This window comes from Pelophylax lessonae (assembly GCF_965119305.1).
Source record: "Pelophylax lessonae genome assembly, chromosome: 6".
Lineage (NCBI taxonomy): Eukaryota > Metazoa > Chordata > Amphibia > Anura > Ranidae > Pelophylax > Pelophylax lessonae.
Window position 1 is genome coordinate 240,076,195 of NC_138773.1, and position 21,657 is coordinate 240,097,851.

The 21,657-nt window shown below is 42.1% G+C and overlaps 1 protein-coding gene across 2 annotated transcripts in view; it reads left to right on the plus strand.

Moving 5' to 3' along the window:
- The window catches only part of CCDC141 (coiled-coil domain containing 141), a 235,591-nt gene that overhangs the window by 198,317 nt on the left and 15,617 nt on the right, over positions 1 to 21,657 (plus strand). For both annotated transcript variants that reach the window (XM_082261213.1, XM_082261214.1), the window contains exon 18: positions 14,367 to 14,507. In XM_082261213.1, coding sequence (XP_082117339.1) covers positions 14,367 to 14,507 — 141 coding nt within the window. The remainder of the gene's footprint in view (positions 1 to 14,366; positions 14,508 to 21,657) is intronic.

Sequence of the window (21,657 nt, forward strand, 5' to 3'; positions counted from 1 at the left end):
TGAGTTTAGAATTTCCTTGGCAATGGCATCCTGAAGATGTACAATAAGTTAAAGTAGGCCTTTTGGAGATTTTCCATGCTAACACATTAGCCCACTGCTCCTCGGGTAGCAATAGGTTCAAAAACTCTTTTAAAGATGCAGAGGTAGGCTTTAACATCATACACTAGGGACACTCTCCATAAAACATACTGCCCCAGGTGCCCCTGTTCCATTGGCTGCCTCTATACACATGGCCTGTATCTGCTGTTGTCCCACTAAGAAAGCGTTGAGGGCTTCTGTCAGTTGTTGTTTCTGTTGGGCAGTTAATGGGTTCACCTCTTGTAGTAGATGCTTTGTCAATGTAGGTGTTTAGTAGATGTTTAGTCAGTTTGGGCAACATTGCACTGATACTGGTTATCTGTGGGAGTATAAGCAGTTTTAGAAGCTCGTCCATTTTGTTCTACAATATGTGTCTGTCTTTTTAAGGCAATGTCTACATCCAAGTATCAGGTTGTAAAGGGGACATGCTCTACAGGTATTGACAGCAGTAAACCATGCATGAGACCAGGGCAGGAAAAAGGGGTGGGCAGGAGGGAAGGTTGCCCTGGGCGCAGTGGTTTATTGCAGGGATGGGGGGGGGGGGGGCCTTGATCCTAACCCTAAGGGAAGGGGAGCGCAGTTTGGCATCCTTGCCCTGGGCACTGGATGACCTTCTCTCAGCACTGCATGAGACAGAGACAACAAGGAACAGTCCAAACAGGTTTGTCTTGCTCTGATCTCTGCAAGGCAGCAAACAAAAACACTTCAATGCAAATGCAAGTCCATAGCATAAAGCAAGCAAAAGACCCGCTGGTCCAAGCCAGTAACTAAACTTAGGTCACTTTCTGACTATTATGGTGCCCCCTAATGGGTTCTACAAGGCTCCAGGCACCAGGACCCAGTACAGCAGTTATTAAAAGTTTTAGGAAAACAAAAAGTTTGCTTTCTCTGCATCAGTCATGAATCCAGAAGCCCCCTACCCCTTAAGCTGACCATACACTATGCTATGTGATTGTACAATCCTCTTTAGATCTACCATAAACGGATTGTTTAGGTTTGTCTTTAAATTACATATTTTTGGTAAAGCTAAGTGCTGGTTCACACTACCGCGGCATGACTTCGGGGGCGACCTGTGAAGTCACGTGCACCCCGACTTCGGCGCGACTTGCACGGACTTCATATAATGAATGTCTATGCCAGTCGCTCCGATGTTGCCCCGAAGTAGTACACTTGAGTCGCTCCTATTAGAACGGTTCCCGTAGCACTGCATGGACCGCGACTTGTCAGGCTGACCAGTCGCCTGACAAGTCGCGGTAGTGTGAATGGGCACTAAATGAGATTGAACAGAGATTGTACAATCAGGTTGTATCATATATATATATATATATATATATATACTCACCAGCCACTTTACCAGGTACAATAATTGCTAGTACCGGGTTAGAACCCCTTTTGCCTTCACAACTGCCTTAATTATTCGTGGTATAGATTCAACAAGATGTTGGAAAAATTCCTCAGAGATTTTGGTCCATAGTGAGATGATAGCTTCATGCAGTTGCTGCAGATTTCTTGGCTGCAAATCCATGATGCGAATCTCCCATTCCTTCACATCCCAAAGGCACTCTATTGGAATGAGATCTGGTGTCTGTGGAGGCCATTGGAGTACAGTGACCTCATTGTCATGTTCAAGAAAGCAGTGGTGAGATGATTTGATCTTTGTGACATGGTGCATTATCCTGCTGGAAGGAGCCATCAGAAGAAGTCAGAAGATGGGTACACTGTAGTCATAAAGGGATGGACATGATCAGCAACACTACTCAGGTAGGCCGTGACATTTAAATGATGGTCAATTGGTACTAAGGGGCCCAAAGTGCGCATAGAAAATATCCCCCACACCATTACACCACCAGCCTGAACCGTTGATACAAGGCAGGATAGATCTATGATTTTATGTTGTTTACGGCAAAGTCTGACCCTGCCTCTAAATGTCACAGCTGAAATCGAAACTCATCAGACTAGGCAAATTTTTTTCCAATCTTCTATTGTCCAATTATGGACAAGCTCCTGTAGCTTACAAGAGTGGCACTTGGTGTGGTCTTCTGCTGCTGTAGCCCATCTGATTCAAGAGATGGTATTCTGCATACCTTGGTTGCAACAAGTGGTTATTTAAGTTACTGTTGCCTTGCTAGCATTGTCTGCCCATTCTCCCCTGACCTTTGCCATCAACAAGGCATTTTTGCCTCACAACTTTTGCTCATTGGATATTTTCTCTTTTTTAAACCATTCTCTGTAAACCCCAGAGATGTGCGTAAAAATCCCAGTAGATCAGTAGTTTATGAAATACTCAGACCAGTCTATCTATCTATCTATCTATCTATCTATCTATCTATCTATCTATCTATCTATCTATCTATCTATCTATCTATCTATCTATCTATCTATCTATCTATCTATCTATCTATCTATCTATATCTATATATATATCGGCATATATAGATATTATATATATATATATATATATCTACATATATATATATATATATATATATATATATATATATATATATATATATATATATATATACAGTGGGTACGGAAAGTATTCAGACCCCCTTAAATTTTTCACTCTTTGTTATATTGCAGCCATTTGCTAAAATCATTTAGGTTCATTCTTCTTCCTCATGAATGTACACATAGCACCCCATACTGACAGAAAAACACAGAATTGTTGACATTGTTGCAGATTTATTAAAAAAGAAAAACTGAAATATCACATGGTCCTAAGTATTCAGACCCTTTGCTGTGACACTCATATATTTAACTCAGGTGCTTTCCATTTCTTCTGATCATCCTTGAGATGGTTCTACACCTTCATTTGAGTCCAGCTGTGTGTGATTATACTGATTGGACTTGATTACGAAAGCCACACACCTGTCTATATAAGATCTTCCAGATCACAATGCGTGTCAGAGCAAATGAGAATCATGAGGTCAAAGGAACTGCCTGAAGAGCTCAGAGACAGAATTGTGGCAAGGTACAAAAAGATTTCTGCTGCACTTAAGGTTCCTAAGAGCACAGTGGCATCCATAATCCTCAAATGGAAGACGTTTGGGACGACCAGAACCCTTCCTAGAGCTGGCCGTCCGGCCAAACTGAGCTATCGGGGGAGAAGAGCCTTGGTGAGAGTGGTAAAGAGGTGTACATTCATGAGGAAGAAGAATGAACCTAAATGATTTTAGCAAATGGCTGCAATATAACAAAGAGTGAAAAATTTAAGGGGGTCTGAATACTTTCCGTACCCACTGTGTATATATATATATATATATATATATATATATATATATATGTGTGTGTGTGTGTATATGTATATGTATATGTATATATATATATATATATATATATATCGGGTTTTTTTCCATGCCAAAGCAGAAAACAGCTTTGAGCTGGAAGTGTAGCACAGACACTGGATACATTTTCAGAATTAGAACCCTTACAAGAAAATCTTACAATTTCATGTTAAAAATGATTAAAGAAAGGAGTGTGTTTTGTTCCTGTTTTACAGTTGATCAAGTGCTGGAGCTTAAAAAGTGCAGGCTAAATGTCAGCTTCTGTAGCTGCAGTGGGTTCTCATTTCTTTTAAATTATATTTAGACTTTTAATCCCCCCCCCCCCCCCACCAGCCATGTCTTTACAGCAGCATTCTGTGTGCAGTGGCATAGAGCAAAATTATTAATTGCACAAGGTACTCTCTGTATGAATGAATAGAAGCGCAGTTGGTATACAATAACACAATACTAATGAGACCTTCGTTCATGTTCTGAATGGTGCTATTAAAGCTTTACCAATACTGCCTTTGAAATATAAAATACATTGTCTAATGAACTTGCTTCCCGATCACACTCTTGTCTAATCACTGTACATGTCATGGATTGTTGCATTCCATATTTCTAAGTGCCTCTATTAGTAGGTAGCACTTGGAGTCCAGCCAAAGAATGGGAATTCCTAAAACTGCCTGCATTCCTGCTTACCAATATAACATACCGGATTAGACATAGGCTGGGCTAAGTGACCAGGCTACAGAGCATAGAAAAACACTGTAGAGTTTAAAGGGACTCATCAACCTCTTACTTAGATCTTCCTACTTTGGTAAAGTCTCCTTAGGTGTGTTATATTTTACTACAGATCCTATACTCAAGACTTAAAATTATCGTGGCTCTGTTGCAAAAATAAATGCAGTGTCATATTTGATATATTATGTTTTATGCAAACTCTCCTTCTGAATACAGCAGTTGTCATTGACTTCAGACCTGCCCTATCTACAGGAAGAAAAATGGTTTCCGGTAGATTTGGAAGGTTAGATAACCCTTGAAAAATCAAACTGCTGCTGCTCATTTATTCAGTATACTCTTACAAAAGGAATCCGTAACCCAGGTTTTTATTTTTAAAGCTCTACTTAATAACGTTTTAGGTTTAGTTTTTCACAGTTCTCTCATAAGCACTGATAAAAAGGTGACCCAACTTGAAACATGTTGACTAAATAATATTTTTTAGTTAAATCTGATTTTATTTTATGAATATATATATATATATATACTCCCCAACCACTTTATTAGGTACACCTTGCTAGTACTGGGGTGGACCCCCTTCAGAACTGCCTTCATTCTTTGTGGCATAGATTTAACATGGTGCTGGAAACTTTCCTCAGAGATTTTGGTCCATATTGACATGATAGCATCACGCATTTGCTGCAGATATGTTGGCTGCACATCCATTATGCGAACCTCCCGTTCCACCACACCACACAAAGGAGCTCTATTGAATTGAGATCCGGTGACTGTGGAGGCCGTTGGAGTACAGTAAACTCATTGTCATGAACCATTGATACAAGGCAGGATAAGTTCCATGCTTTCAAGTTGTTTATGCATAATTCTGACCCCACCATCTGAATGTCACAGCTGAACCCAAGACTCATTAGACCAGGCAACATTTTTCCAATCTTCTATTTTGGTGAGCCTGTGTAAATTGTAGCTTATGTTTCCTGTTCTTAGCTGACAGGAGTGGTAACTGGTGTGGTGTTCTGCTGCTGTAGCCCATCTGCCTCAAGGCTCAATGTGTTGTGCATTCAGAGATTGTATTTTGCATACCTTGGTTGTAATGAGTGGTTTTTGAGTTAGTGTTGCCTTTCTATCATCTTGAACCAGCTGATTGGTTTCTATGCAGACTGCACCGGATTTTGTAATCTCTAGTTTCAATAAATCAACCCAATAGTTGCAAATATAAATCTGATGTATTTAGGTACATGTAGGCCATTTGTGTCTAAGTAGAGTTACTTTATATATTATTGTCCTGTGTTGCCATAGTATGCTTCACCTAGGAAGGACAGGGGAAGGGGATAGAAAATATTAGAAAATACAGAGAGATAGGTAAGAATAGGGAGTAGAGGAAAATAATTTGGATGGAGGGTTGGAATAGGTTGGAGAAAAAGTTTGAAGGACCCAAGGGGAGGGTGGGGGAATTAGGAAAATACTCCACCTCTCCCCACGATAGCTAAGATAAGGAAATACATTTATAGAGATGCCATATGTGTGTTGATTCAGCCTTTTGTATTCTGCTGCTAAAACACGTTCTAGTTCCATGATGGAGTCAAATTCCCAATCTGTTACTGTAGGAATCTGGGGGAAATATAGTGATGAGGGATAACATCTCTGGTTGTGGTTAAAAAATGATGGATGATATCTTTTTGGTGGATTTTATGAGCCAGGGATCTTGGATAGCATGGTTATTTGAGGGTTATTCGGGATGGCCATCCCTGTTACTATATAATATATGTATATTTAGAATATATTTAGAGAAACTTAAATTGGGGGGGGGACCAAATATGAGTCATATTACTGCCTGGACTCTGACATCGCAATTGATAAGACTAAATACAAGTCTTTAAATGGTCAAAAAAAATAGATCTCAGCTTTGGGACATTGGCCTTTGCCAGCATTGTGGAAAGTGCAGTCAGAACAAGCAGCCTGCCAGTGCTCCAGGTTCTTATAAGAACAACTACATTACATAGAACTTTTGGGACGTTTTTAGTCATCTGATGTTTATGTTAATCGAAAGTGCTGCATTTTGTTCTAATTACATAGAATATAACTTTTTTGATTTTGATTACCAGAGGTACTTGTTATCTCACATAGAGATTTACCAATATTGGTAAAAATCTGTGCATGACCTGGTATAGGTTCTTCATAAAGGGCACCTAGCTTTCACCTTCCATGTGCCACATCTGTTGGTTGTCTGGGTTGGGAAAAAGAAGGCATCAGCTTCTGACAGTGGGGTTGATTAATAAAACTGGAGAGTACAACATCTGGTGCAGCTCTGCATAGAAACCAAACAGCTTCCACATTTCTTGTCACAGCTTAATTGAATAAACTGAAGTTAGAAGCTGATTGGCTACCATTCACACCTACACCCGATTTTGCACTCTCCAGTTTTAGTAAATCACCCCCTGTGAGTGGTTTGTTTAAGAAGAGGAAGATATCTCACATTCATCCAATCCTGAGCTGCATCAGGGGTATTGAAGAAGATGACACGGCTACCATCTATCACTCTTAAGCCTTGTACACACGCAACTAATTTCCGCCGATCGGCCGTCCGTCTTTTGTCCAGAGTGCGTGTCTGTTGGTTGGAATGTGCTCTAGACTGCACACGAATTTTCCCGTACCACAGAATTCTACTTCAGAAGTGATGTCATGTGTTGGATTGCTTTCTATGTGTTCTTTCATCTCTGAGCATGCCTAGTCTTGCTCATAAGATTTTTCCCCATCGAAATCTGTACTAATGAGACGAAAATCACACGTGTTTTGATGGAGGACAAAAATTTTAATGCTTGTACATCAGGATTTTGTCAGCCGAAAAGTCTGAGTCGGCTGTCGAAAGCACCATACTAACAATCCGAAAATCGGCAGATCGGTCGTCGGACGAAATTTCCCGGCCGAATTTCTTATTGTGTGTACGGGGCTTTAGTCTAGCCGGGAAGGACATCGAGTAAGCAATCCCATCTTCCGGCAGCTTCCGCTTGATTTCTGTGAATGAGGCCCTCTGCTTCTGTAGCTCGATCTAAAAATCAGGGAAAATCAAGATGAGGAGGAAAATATCTAACCAGCCAAAGTTCTCCAACAGAACTCTGACAGTCTAAGGGCAGCCAAAGAGACGGAGTGGTTCAACTACAAAGTGCAAGCATGATTTGTCTGTACAAATATGTAGGTTTTATCTGCTTGTCTACAAATCCTTTTGAATGTATTGAAGGGATATTTTAGGAAACCAGTCACCAGTTGTTGGAGGTGGGAATACTTTCAAACAAATGCTTGCAGATTAGAGATGACTTCATTCTCAGTTTAACTCTATTCCAGCAATGACACTATATTTAATGATTTTGAAGTTACAAAGATGTTTGTACTATACAAAATCAAATCAATTTAGGGGGCAATAGCAGTAGCACTAGTGGATTTTATAGCACAGCAAAACATATTAGCTACAGTGGGTACATTTGTACCATATTGCCGGCACCTATAAAGTGTTATTAGCCTGTTAAGAGCACTTTAACAATGTATGTTTTATTTAAGAGAGTCTTTTTTTTTATCTCTAACCAGTTTATAGCTTAGAAGAAAATAAGATGTCATGATTTACTGTACATTTTGGGTATAAGTTATTGTACAATAATTGATTAGTTTGTAGTTTACAGTACAGTTCCCTGTGCCGTCTTGAGAACTGACTGCATTTACAGCCAGCTGTGACTTCTATACCCTTACCAATGTCAGAGTACTGGAAGCAGATGTTTATCCACACATGGAACGGTACCAGGACCCATTCACACTTAAGTGCCGGTTCACACTGTTCCGACTTGTCATGCGACTTGGTCGCCTGACAAGTAGAGGACCATGCTGTGCAATTGGAATCGTTCTAATAGGAGTGACTCAAGTCGCTCCGACTTAGAAAAAGGTTCCTGCGCCTTTTTTTTTTGCAAAGTCGGAGCGGCTTGCATTGACTTCCATTATGTGAAGTCGTTGCAAGCCGCGCCGAAGTCGCGGTGCACGGGCGACGGCATTAGTTGCCCGAAGTGGTGTCGCCCTAGTGTGAACCAACACTTAGTGTTTTGTTGCGGTGAATAATGTACACATGTTAGCGTGCGTTATGTCACTCGTTAAAGTTTGTTGTGTTAAGGCAGCTTATTCATAATGAATGGGCTGCCAAAGCACCGCAATGGATAAAAAAAAGGTCACAACTCTTTTTTTAAGTTTACAGGGGTCATTTACTAAACTTGGGGAGTGCAAAATCTGGTGCAGCTCTGCATAGAAACCAATCAGCTTTCATGTTTTATTGTCAAAGCTTAATTGAACAAGCTGAAATTAGAAGCTGATTGGCTACAACGCACAGCTGCATCAAATTCTGAATGCACTGGTTTTAGTTAATCTTCCCCACAGTTTACCAGGACTCAGGGTATATATGCGTGTTGTACTTTGGGCTCTACTGTAAAATGCATCGAAATGCATTCACAACGAATGGCACCGCACCACAATAGGCATAGAGCAGCTGACACAATGCAAAAATGTGAATGGGACCTTCATGTTTTACCTAACCTTCCAATATAGGTTTTAACAATTTAAAAAAAAAAGTACCAGGTCTATTTAAAAAAAAAAATTGTACAAAGTGCAAAATCTAAAAGAAAATCAGATTTCACTTTTTGTCAGTGTAAAAGGAGTCAGAATAATGAGAGATGATTGGTGATTACTTGCTGTGGATTACTGCATCTTGTACATTACCTTATTAATAGAAACCTGTAATGAGAGAATTACTGGACCTGTATTGCTGACCTCCTTCTAATACTAGCTGTCTTGCTGTCTCTAACTTCGATTCATTTTAAATCACTGACCCAGAGCAAGCATGCAAAATACTCCTAAACTGGATACTTCTACTTGACCAGTGCCAGATAGTATTGAAACTACTAGTTTAACATGACAGCTAAGGAACTAGTGGTCAAAAAATGGCAGCTTCCATACTATCTCCATAAAGGTTTCCTTTAAATATGTCATCTGGAATTCATTTTTATAACTGAAGAAAGGGAAAGAGCTGTAGGTTTTTAGGTTTTCTTCTTTCTCTCTGTATTCCCCAAACTTAAAACCACTTGCCCACACTTTTTTTTTTTTTTTTTTATTATTCTACCTTTTGTTCTGTCTGATTACTTTATTCTCTTCTCTCTTTGTGGCACTTTTTCACTTTGGGCACTTAGGTGCCCCCTCTGTGTTCCACTACTTTACAATTGTCCGTCTGCTGACATATACCTCTGGGTGGTTGGAGACCTATTTGCTTTATATTCATGTATTCTACTCAGATAATATTTTATCTGTTCATTGGATGTGTAATTCTTCTATCGCTGTACCTTCACCTGTTCCTTATACTATCTTGATGAGAACTGTTTGGATCTTTAGAAAGGGGTCTCATTTAATTTTTTATATCCTTATCTTGTTTACGTATACCAGGCTGTGATCTGCTTTAAAATATAATCTTGTAATGTATAATATGCAGAAAGTCTAAATGAAAACAAATCAATTAAAAAAAAAACAAAAAAACAGAGCCATTAGCTGCCAAAAATGTGCAGATTTCAACTTCGGAATAAAACGATTAACCTGATTGGTTGTTTCCCTCTTGCTACTCCGAAGGAGTTCAATGTGCAAGTTGGAACTATCTGCCATATGTAAAATTATTTTAGACCTATGGTAAACCAGACTGTAAGTACATTACTAAAATGTCCATGGGACAAGAGCGTTTCTCTTTTGAGCAGAGACAGTATGTGAAATCATATCTACAGTCCTCAGAAAAAATAGCTCATGTGTCAGTGTTTACTTGCAGCTGCTGTGCCCTGTCTGACACCAAAATGAAGGGTTGTAAAAAGCTTTTTCCTCTCTCCCTGACTCTTCGCTTCTGCCATGCAGCATATGTGCAAACAAAACCATCTCCTTCTTCTTACTCAATAAATCACTGTCAGCCTATTCCAACACTTTATGAGCTGTCTGCATAATACTTGGTTAAGCGCAGTACTTATTCCAACTTGCTGCCCTAAAAGAAGGATATCTGTTGTGTAACATGCTAGGAAGGGCTGCTTTCATAACAACCCTTTGCATAAGCATCTTTGACTACAAAAAAACAGCCAATAGAAAAACCCACTATAAACATTCAAGAACATTGGGATTGATTTACTAATCAATGGCAAATAGGCTGTGCACCATGCAGGGGAATTTACATTAGCTTCGTTGTGAAGCTCTGCTATCAGCCAATCACGTGTAAGCAAAAATATTTTTTTTATTTTTTTATTTTCCCTGCACATGATTGGATATTCTTCGCAAAATGAAATTTTACCACATTCAGTAAGCTCAAAGGGAATTTTCGTTTGCAAAGTGAACAGCTTGTTTGCCTTTAATACATCAATCACAATACGTCATAATTAAATTGATTCTAAATGCAGAAGGTTTTTTTTTTTTTTACCTTAAAGTGGTTCTAAAGTCTCAAGGTTTTTTATCTTTATGCATTCTATGCATGGAGGTAAAAAACCTTCTCTGTACTGCAGCCCCCCTAATACTTAACTGAGCCCCATCGCAAACCCAGTGATGTACACAAGAGCCTCAGCTCTCAGGGTACTCTCCCTTCTCATTGGCTGAGACTGTCAATCACAGCTAGTGAGCCAATGAGGAGAGAGATGGGGTGGGCCAAGCCGTGGCTCTGTGTGTAAATGTACACACAGAGCTGCGGCTCAGGAGCGAGCCTGCTTGGGTGCCCCCAAGCTACTTGCTCTGGGGGCACTCGGCAGGAGGGATTGCAAAAAAATATACAATGTTTGGGGGTAATTTTCTAGAAATAAATCTTGGAAACAAAAAGTGCCAGAAAAGGCTTGGTCTTCAAGTGGGTAAACTTATATTGGATTGTCAATAATAACTATTGTTTCTATTGTTATTACACAGTGTAAATTTTATCAAACAAAAGGTTATGCTGTGACTATAGAACACCTTTAACTTGACTTTTTTCCTACCTTTTGGTCTGTCAAGGTATACCATTGAAAGAGTCTTGTTGTACTTGTTGATCCTGCCAAAAACCCAGCAAGCTTGTTAGATTTTGTGCACTCCGCCAGTATTATCTTATACATTGTTATCAGCCCTCCCCAGTTCATCTCTGTGAAGAGATGGGATAGGTACCCTGTTTCCCCAAAAATAATACAGTGTCTTATATTAATTGTTGCTGCCAAAGATGCACTAGGTCTTATTTTCAGGGGATGTCTTGTTTTTCCATGAAGAAGAATACGGTACACATTTATTGTTGAACAAAAAAAAAAAGGAAATGTATTACCTGTATACGGTACGGTAGTAGTTGTCATCACAAACCAGCAAATTACATCCTCCTGTGTCATTTTGATTCCCCCTCCCCCTTCTGATCCTCCTGTGTCATTTTGATTCCCCCCCATCCCCCCTTCTGATCCTCCTGTGTCATTTTGACCCCCCCCCCCTTCTGATCCTCCTGTGTCATTTTGATTCCCCCTCCCCCTTCTGATCCTCCTGTGTCATTTTGATTCCCCCTCCCCCTTCTGATCCTCCTGTGTCATTTTGATTCCCCCCGCCTTCTGATCCTCCTGTGTCATTTTGATTCCTCCCTCCCCCTTCTGATCCTCCTGTGTCATTTTGATTCCCCCGCCTTCTGATCCTCCTGTGTCATTTTGACCCCCCCCCGCCTTCTGATCCTCCTGTGTCATTTTGATTGCCCCCTCTGATCCTCCTGTATCATTTTAAGTGATCCCCCCACCCCTGTGCCAGTGGACACCTTCACCAGACATCCACCCCACCCCTTTATCAGACATTTCCCCCCTATCTCACTCACCCCTTTGTGTCCACACAATGTGCCCGACTTCTGCTCCTTACTTTCAGGGAAACAGGGAAGAAGGAGGGGAGGTGTTCTGTAGTCCTAAAATCCTTCCTGTGCTAGTGTGGCAATGCTGCCGCTCCACAGATATCAGCACAGTCAATGACAGTTGTCACCCAGAACGAGATGTGTTACTGGCATAGCCACCAGGTGAAAATATAGAAACAAAAGCCTGACAAAACACGTAGGCTTCGTGTACACTGGGCTACATGTACCGCGGCTTCAGGAAATAGCAAAACACTGCAAAATTACGTCACGATTTTACTGCGTTTTGCGTTTTCCGTGGCCGGCAGTCAAAACATTCCAGGGAGGTTGAAGCTCACCTAAAACGTGGCTGATTTACTCTCAAAGAAAAAAGCAAAGATTTCAGTTTCTGTGTACTCTGAAAATTAATTTCTCCACAATACTTATGTACAGAGGTGAATGGGGGCTTGCTTTGAAGTGTTTTTACTACTTACAAAAATATAAAAACTTAAAGGATACTAAAGGCTCAATTTTTTTTTTTTTTTAAATAACAAACATGTTATACTTGCCTGCTCTGTGCCATGATTTTGCACAGATCTGCCACAATCCTCCTCTTCTGCCAGCACTCCTAGCTACTTCCCCCTGTCAAGTGCCCCCATAGCAAGCAGTCCATAAGACACACAGAGCAGGGCTCGGCCGAATCCCCCTCCCACTCCCTCCTCAGTGGCTGTGATTAGGCCTATGGTTCCCGCTGCTGCTTCCTGTTGCTTCTGCTGAGCCAATGAGCAGACAGAGAGCCAGGACAGCAGCTGCTCTTGTGCACATTGCTTGATCGAGATTGGGCCCAGGTAGAACACGCTTAGCCTTTAAAATGACTTTAATTGTGGATAATCTAAACACAGTTTCTTCTTTATGAGAGGCATACAGTAAGTGGATTGTTACGTCTGACCTCTCTTTCTGAAAATGATGGTTCTGTGCCTGTCATGCTGATGCTTTGCTTCCATGCTTTATGATTCTATGATCCAGATGCCAGATAAAGCATTCCAATTTTTTTTTTTTTTTTACTTACTGCATATGTTTCTATTTCTGTGATTCATAGTTACTGAAGTCAGGTCTGTAATTTTATGATCGCAAGAGTACTTTAAGGATTGTTCCCCTTTTCCCATAAAAATACTATATTTTCTCTGCCCATAAATCAACACGGTCCCATCTTGTTCAGTGCCATTGTGATATTAAAGCAGAGCTCCACCCAAAAAAGGAAGCTCTGCTTGTTTGCACCCTGCCTCCCTTCACTGCCACATCTGGCACTTTTTTGGGGGGGCAGGGAGTATCTGGTTTTGACAGGTATTCGCTCCCACTTCTGGGTAATATCAGCGATCTACGACATTTTCAGCCCCTCCTCCTTCCCCCCCGCTGCCTTCTGGGGCACACAGTTCCCAGAAGATGTGGGACCATTCAGAAAGGGCAGTGTGGCTCATGTGCAGGAGGAAATGGGCTGTGAAGCCTGATGGCTTCACTGCCAGTTTCCCTACTTACAATGCTGGCGTATGCACCCAAAGCCAATTGATGAATCAGCTCAGGGTGGGGACATCATGGGATCCCTGGACAGGTAAATGTCTTTATATTAAAAGTCAGCACCTACAGTATTTGTAGCTGCTCACTTTTTTTTTTTTTCCAGACTGGAGCTCCTAAGGCCTATCTTCTCTCTTTGAACTTGATGACAGATGCCAGTCTATAACTGTAAACAGAGATTACCAAGTCATGGAAATGTGGAAAATGCAAATGATGTGCTTAAAGAGGAAGTAAAGCCTTCAGTTCTTTTTTCTTCCCTGCAAAGTAAATGCATAATGTGCATCGCATACTACCACATTATGTGACACTTACCTGCAAACGAAGCCTGCGTTGTCCCCACTGGCGGCCACATCCATCTCCGCCTGTCTTCCTGCTGGGTCCGCAGACTCTGGCTGTATTACTGGCCGGAGCCACGTGACTTCACTCCCGCGCAAGCGTACGGGTGCCGCCGGTCACGGCACAGGTCTCTGAAGAATTGGCATGGGTGGCCGTTCCTTCAGAGCGCATGTGCCGATGACATCATCGGTTGCATGCAATGTAAGTATCTCCTAAACGGTGCAAGTTTAGGAGATATTTACAGTACCTATAGGTAACCCTTTTTTATAGGCTTACCTAGAGGTACAAGTTATAAAGGTGGGTTTACGACCACTTTAAGCTGTAGCATTATGTCAAAGGGAATTCTCTAGGGTTAAAAAATGAACAGCTAGAGTCAAGTCTGATGCAAAATTCTAATTATCAGGATTAATGGAGAAAATTACAGACATGTAATTTAAAGATACTGTCGGTAAAGAAAAGTCTGAATAAATGTAAAACTACCTTTTTATTTATTTTTTTTTTAAATGTCTCTAATCATTCAGCTAAAAGAATCATTTAAGGATCTGAAGAAAAAATTTAACAACCTAAAATTCAACTACACAAAAAAAGCCGATAAAGGAAGGAATCTGAAAGTAATTAAGAATCAACTACAGCAAGTTGAAATGTATGCTGAAAGAATTCAGGTAAGTGCTGTGAAACAGCTGCCAAAATTGTGTTCATTTTTTCAATATAATTACACATTTGTGAGTTTAATGATGCAAATAACATTTTAAGATATAAATGAGGCTGTTTTCTTGTTAGAGCCCTGCGGTCTAGAAAAATAATATTTTGTGTCATAAAATGTACTGGGAACAGTATACCATGACAAGAAAATTATCTATCAAGCATACCAATGTCATAATGAAAATGCACATAATAATGTCACTTCTAGCTGGGCATACTAAATATTCAGTAAAGCACTGCATACATGGATTTTTTGTGCTCTGCTTTTGTACAGCTAAGACTTCCTGCAATAGTCAAAAGCATATAGGAAAATTAAGTGACACTAAGGCTTGGTTCACACCTATGCATATGGCTGCAAGTGCGGGAATCGCAGCGATTCCCGCAACTGCACCGACCCGCAGTGAAAACGCACAGCTGTGAGAAAACGTGTGGGGCTGCCATTAACTCTGAATGGCACCCCCATGAATGTAAAAGCACGTGCGTTTGCAGGTGTGGGTCACCTTTTGAAAAAGGTGTTCGCACCCTTTTCTTCAGCTAACGCAGGCACGGCAGCACATTCATGTGATTGGGCTGCCGTGTCCGCGCAAACGTGGGCTGCAAAAACACAGAGATATGAACCTAAGGTAAACAATATCCTGATTCTCCAAAAATAATCCCTACACGTCTGCTACCTGAAGGCTCTGCAATTTATTTTTCATGAAATTGTTTCTTACTGTGTTTTTCTGCCTCCTTGTAGTGCCCTCCACAAGCTCCGAAATCTTTCCTTTTCTTTCCTCACTTCCTTTTGTTTGGAACAAGCAGTGAACCTTAGTAGCAGTCATATGCACTGCTCTATTTACACTATACATCCCAAAGCCCATAGTTCATAGTCTATCTCAGGATTAAGCAAGAGAGCGTGGCTACCAGTGGCGGCTGGTGCTCGGTAATTCGGGGGGGGGGGCGTCAAACCAATGCGCACCCCCCCGGTCTGTTGGTCCGTCAGTCAGTCAGTCTCAGTCAGTTAGCAGGTGACACGTCCCCCCCCCCCCCCCCAATGGTCTGCCTCCTTACCTTCTCCTTCCTCCTGTCCGAGCTGTGTCTCTTCTGCCTCTTCCTGGCCACTGGCCAATAAGATCGCTTCTCCTTTTGGCCAATCAGGAAAGGGGTCTCACAACCCTCTTCCTGATTGGCTGGGAGGAGAGTCAGTGTGACAATAGCGAATATTAATTTGCCCACCCTTTTTTGAAGCCTATTAGAGCCCCTGGCTCTATACACGTGCTTCAAAAAAAAAATCCCCATTGGAATCCATGCGTCCGGCGCCCCGCATGTAGGTAAGGGGGAGGGACGCATGGATAGGGGGGGAGGCGCCCCTGCGCCCTCAATGGACGGGCCGCCCCTGGTGGCTAGATTCCTACATACAGTGAGACCATGGAGAACAAACAAAACCACTTTCTAACAGGAAGTTGGATCACAGCAGCGGCAAAAAAAAAGGAATTTGCAGAAGGCTGAATTCAATAGAAGTGACTTTTCTGAGATAAGAATACATACTTGAATACAATTTTCTTTTTTTAAACTATAGTTTAGTGTTCTGGATTATTAGACTCTATGGTGTCTGCATCAGGGGCGTAACTACAGGGGTTGCAGGGGTTGCAATTGCTACCGGGCCCCATGCTCCAGGGGGCCCGATAGCAAACCAGTGGGTGAACTTCCAGGATCTCAAAGGTCACACTTGCGACCGGGCCCTGGCATTGCACCACTGTGGGGAGGCCCCAAGATTGCAGGAAGGGGGCCCACTGCAGAACTTGTGAAAGGATACTGCTGCGGGCCCGGAATAAAAGGCCATGCAACGAGAGTAAAGAGCCCCAGGATTAGTGGGAAGAGCCCTGGGCTTAAAGGGAAGGGGCCCCGGCCAGGGGTCTGGGGGGCCCTTCATGGTTTCTTGCATCGGGGCCCTGAAGGTTCTAGTTACGCCTCTGGTCTGCATGTTTTATGACTATAAAGACTCCGGGCCCGTTCACCCCACATGCAGTGCAGTGCTTTTTTTCTGCATCAAAAACACATAGAAAGTAGGTTATATGGGTTCCAATGGCATAGTCCGCACCAGTGCAGAGAGTTCCAGTGCTTTTCCTTTCCAGAAAAAAAAGTACATGATGCTTTTGTTCCTGCACAGACCTGCACTAGAATGTGGTAAAAAACATCAAAAATTCATCAAAAACACACCGGACCACTGTACAGTGAAAAAATAAACTTGAAAAAGGCATCTAGAAAGCATGCAAAAACACATTAAAGAAACAGGAATCCAGAGCGGATCTGGAGGGCGTTTTTTGTGGTGGTGTGGTTATTAAACACCCCTTCCCCCCATTCCCTGCTTTCAAACTCATCTCCTAAGTATACTTCTAGCTCAATCACCTATTTGCACTGACTGCCCATACCTGTGTAGCAAGACTTAAAAGCTCACAAGTCTGCTAAAGGCTGGCAAGCCACCTGGTCCAATAGATTAAAGCGGGAAGGGAAAAGGGATGAACCCACCGCTCCAAAACAGTCTGCAGAGCTGTGATCCCAGAAAGGCTGGAGAAAACCCATGCAGGGTGCTCGCTGAGGTCCTTGGCGGGGAGAGTACAAATATGCAAAAAGAGAGGATGCGGCACTTCCAAATGCAGGAAAATCGTGGAGTTTATTGCACATAAAATCATCCGACATAGACCATAAAACAACACACCATTCAGCAATTTCACACGATAATGGTAACCAGCAATGATTAAGCACTATCGTGGGAAACGCGTTTGCTGAATGGTGTGTTGTCCTATGGTCTATGTCGGATGATTTTGTGTGCAATAAACTCCACGATTTTCCTGCATTTGGAAGTGCCGCATCCTCTCTTTTTGCATATTTAAGCCACCTGCTCCGCCACAGCTTCCTGCACTATTAATATTACTACTCTTGAATCAGCCTGTAAGGTAATGACCTGGGGGTATCTAGTCCCATCCAGACTGGCCCATATATTCCCTGGCCATGCAAGATATTACTTTAGGGGATACCAGACTGCCAGTAACATCCTTCATATATGGTGAACCTGGCCAATGCTGGGTCGTTTCTGGACCAGGGTCTTTTCACACCTAATCACAACATTCAGAGTCCAAATGCCTAAGGACCCCTGGTTGGTCCTTTTACATTTCAAGCAGCACTGCGGGAACTGGTCACACCTAAGAAAGTGAAAGCACAGTGCAATATCTAGCAAGAAGAGGTACAGTACTGCCATTTTTTAAAAGGCTATCTGTATGTACAGTATATGCATTCATATATGTGTGTGCATGTATGTGTCTGTTTATATGTGTGTGCATATGTGCATTTATATATGTGTGTGTGTACATGTGTGTGTGCATGTATGTGTTCTTGTGTGTGTGTGTGTGCATTTGTATGTGTGTGTGTGTGCATACGTGTGTGTGTGTGTACATGTGGGTGTGCATGTATATGTGTGTGCGCATGTATGTACTGTATGTGTGTGCGTGTTTATATATGTGTGTGCATGGGTGTGTGTACGCTTATATATGTGTGTGTGTGTTTATATATGTGTGCGTGTGTATGTGTATTTATATATGTGTATATTTTATGTGTGTGTGTGCTTATATATGTGTGTTTACATGCGTGTGTATGTATGCACATTACTTTTAATCCTGACCCCCTATATGTGTACAATCAGAACTGATTTTTTTTTTATTACGGCTTGTTCATAGCTCCAGCAAGAAAATGTCATTCCTTTGAAAAGTGATCCATGCTCAGATCGCTTTTCTGAGGCATTTGCCATGCGGTAAAGAGGCAATATGTTGCCTCCTCACTGTCTGTTTTAACCCCCTAAATGTATCATCACCATGCTACAACAGCGTGCAAAGCACACATTTGCGGGGTGGTTGTAGTGCAGCCCCATTCACCTGGGGGTATACTTCCAGTCACAGCTACAACATGTGTACACCCCCAGCTGCTTTCTTTGCAGCTACAGGGGAAACAGTTGGGGATGGAAAAAACACAGCTAACATCTGTGCAGCTGTGTGCTGCGTATAGGGCAGCAAATCAATTTAAGTGGGCTGCCCCACAGAAACACAGGAAAAAAAATTCCCTTAATTTTTTTTTTTCATTTGCAATAATTTTTATAAAATTTTCCAATAACAGGGTAACAATCATAAACAAATCAAGCATGTCAAATTCAAATGAACATCATTTTTTTTATTTTTTATTGCGCTGCACTGAAAATGCACCATTTTTGCTAATGTGTAGGGGTAACATTAAAAATGAATGACCCCCTGCGTGTTTGTCTGCGTGTCAGGAACAATTTTGCGATTTTGCACGAATTCCGTGACACTGAGTCATGTGAACCAAGCCTTAGACTGTGGTGTCCTTTCCTTTTTCTGTCTCAAAGGTGGAATATCAGAGGTCTGTTTAGACTCCCGATATTTCACCAAAGCCCCCCCCCCCCCCAACGGGACTCCTACAAAAATTGTAATATATATTTTTTAAAATGAGATTGTAAAAAAATGAATAAAACAAATGGTAGAAAATAAAAATAAAAAACTACTGACACCAGTGGCAGAACTACCACACAAATGTCACACTTGCGACCAGTCCTGGCATTCCACCACCGGGCTGGGAGGCAAGGGCCCCGTCCAGGGGTCAGGGGGGCCCTTTATGGTTTCTTGCATTGGGGCCCTGAAGGTTCTAGTTATGCCACTGATTTCAAGCCTCCAAATATTACTAAATATCAGTTCAAACTGGTCCATTTTGTTTTACTGGATTCTAAGCTAACAATAAAAAGAGTGTGGAAAAAGCAATTTAGCCACTTCGCTGAAGTTGAATCTCGTATCAACGGCTTCTTTAACCACCTCCCACCCGGCCATTGTACATATACGGGCGGGTGGGAGTCTCGTCCTTCTGATCGGACGTTCCGGCACGCGAAGCGGCGCGATCTCGATGTGCCTGTGTCCCTCGGACACAGAGCAACAAGATGCAGCAGGAGGGCCCTGTGATTGGCCCTCCTGATCACATGACGGCTGTGTCCAATCACAGCCGTCATGCAATGTAAATACAGCCGTTGTAACGGCTTCGATCTCTTCTCCTCCTGACAGATCCTGTCAGTGAGGAGAAGAAGAGGATCGATACTGCAGCCCGGGGGATCAGTGAGTATTTCTAAGTACTCACTGATCACAGGGGGGTCTGTGCTGGTAATCAAAATATTGATTACCAGTGCAGCCCTGGGGGGGGGGGGGGGTGCCACTAGAGCCACCAGGGATGCCCACCCATGACCACCAGGGATGCCCACCATGGCCACCAGGGATGGCAAACAGCCTGCCAGTGGTGCCCTCCTATCAGTGCTGCCCACCAATGCCATATATCAGTGCTGCCCACCATTGCCCGTTATTGCCATGGATCAGTGCCGCCCACCAGTGCCCATTATTGCCCACCAGTGCTGCCTATCAGTGCCCATCAGTGCCCCCCATCAGTGCCCATCAGTGCCCCCCATCAATGCCAATCAGTGCCGCCCATCAGTGCCGATCAGTGCCACCTATCAGTGCCCATCAGTGCCGCCGATCAGTGCCCATCAGTGCTGCCTATCAGTGCCCATCAGCGCTGCCTATCAGTGCCCACCAATGCTGCATATCAGTGCGCTATCTATCAGTGCCACATATCAGTGCTGCATATCAGTGCTACCTATCAGTGCCCATCAGTGCTGCATATCAGTGCCACCCCATCAGTGCCACCCCATCAGTGTCTCCTCATCAGTGCCTGTCAGTGCGGCGTCATCAGTGCTCATCAGTGCAGGAAAAAACGTATCTATTCACAAAATTTTATAACCTAAACAAAAAACTTTTTTTTTTTTTTCAAACTTTTCGGTATTTTTTTATTTGTGCACCAAAAAAGAAAAAACCTGGCAGTGATCAAATACCACCAAAAGAAAGCTCTATTTGTGGGGAAAAAATGACACAAATTTGGTGTAGGTACAGTGTTGCATGACTGCGCAATTGTCATTCAAAATGCAACAGCTGGGAAGGAAGGGGGTTTAAGTGCCCAGTATTGAGGTAGTTAATAATGAACAATCAACTAGCATTCTTACCAACAACCACGAAAAGTTCTTCATAATTTGGAATCCATGGCTTACATACCGTACCGATATCTGACATTTTCACTGGCGAACCTAGCCACCATGTGAGCAGCCAACATGCTGGTTGGATACCTCCTGCCTTATGTCCTCCTAGGGTTGCCACCTCATCCCTTTAAACCAGGACACATATTAATTACACGGGTTCTGTGGCTGATTAGGGTGGTAATTAAACTCACTTAGTGTCTTATGTGCATTATATTAGCCTCAGAACCTGTGTAATTAATATGTATTCTGGTTTAAAGGGATGAGGTGGCAACCCTATGCCCTCCCCCCATCTATCTTTCCTCTCTTTTACTATACTCTCTTCTCCCTGAATCCATTTTCCAGATGACGCATAGATGTCACATTAGTCAAAAACCATCAACTTCTTATTTCGTTTATATTCATTCTCTATTACCCTCTTACCAATTGTACACAAATAACATTTCTGTATGTATTATCCCTAATTCAACCAATGATTCCTGCTGAATTGGACAACATTCAAACCAAGGGTGGTGCTGGAAGGGTCTCATCAAAACCCATTAGAAAATTGTTGGCTGGACAGTCGCTGCATACAATAAGATACAATCATTGTTTTTGTATTCTGACAGCTGCGGGTGGCCGCTGTCAGAATACAATAGGCAGCAGAGGAGAGTCCTCCATCCACACTAAATAATATATAATAGATGGTGCTGTGATGGGTGCAAATTCGCTGTGTGTGTGTGTGTGTTTGTGTGCAGAACAGATAAATAATATATGTGCAACACAGATAGTAGATAGTGCAAAAATAAACAAAAAAGTATTGTGCAATTCCGCAATAGATATATAAAATCTACAAATGTATATAATCAATACTGTAAATATTAGTTCATCCATGACTGGTATATTTATGATTATCAGCAAGTTGTTGTAAATGAATTAAGTGCAAAGTTAATGTATGTGATTAGTACTCCAATAGACCATAATGTGATGTATGTCTGTTATGGTAATCTTTGTGGTTT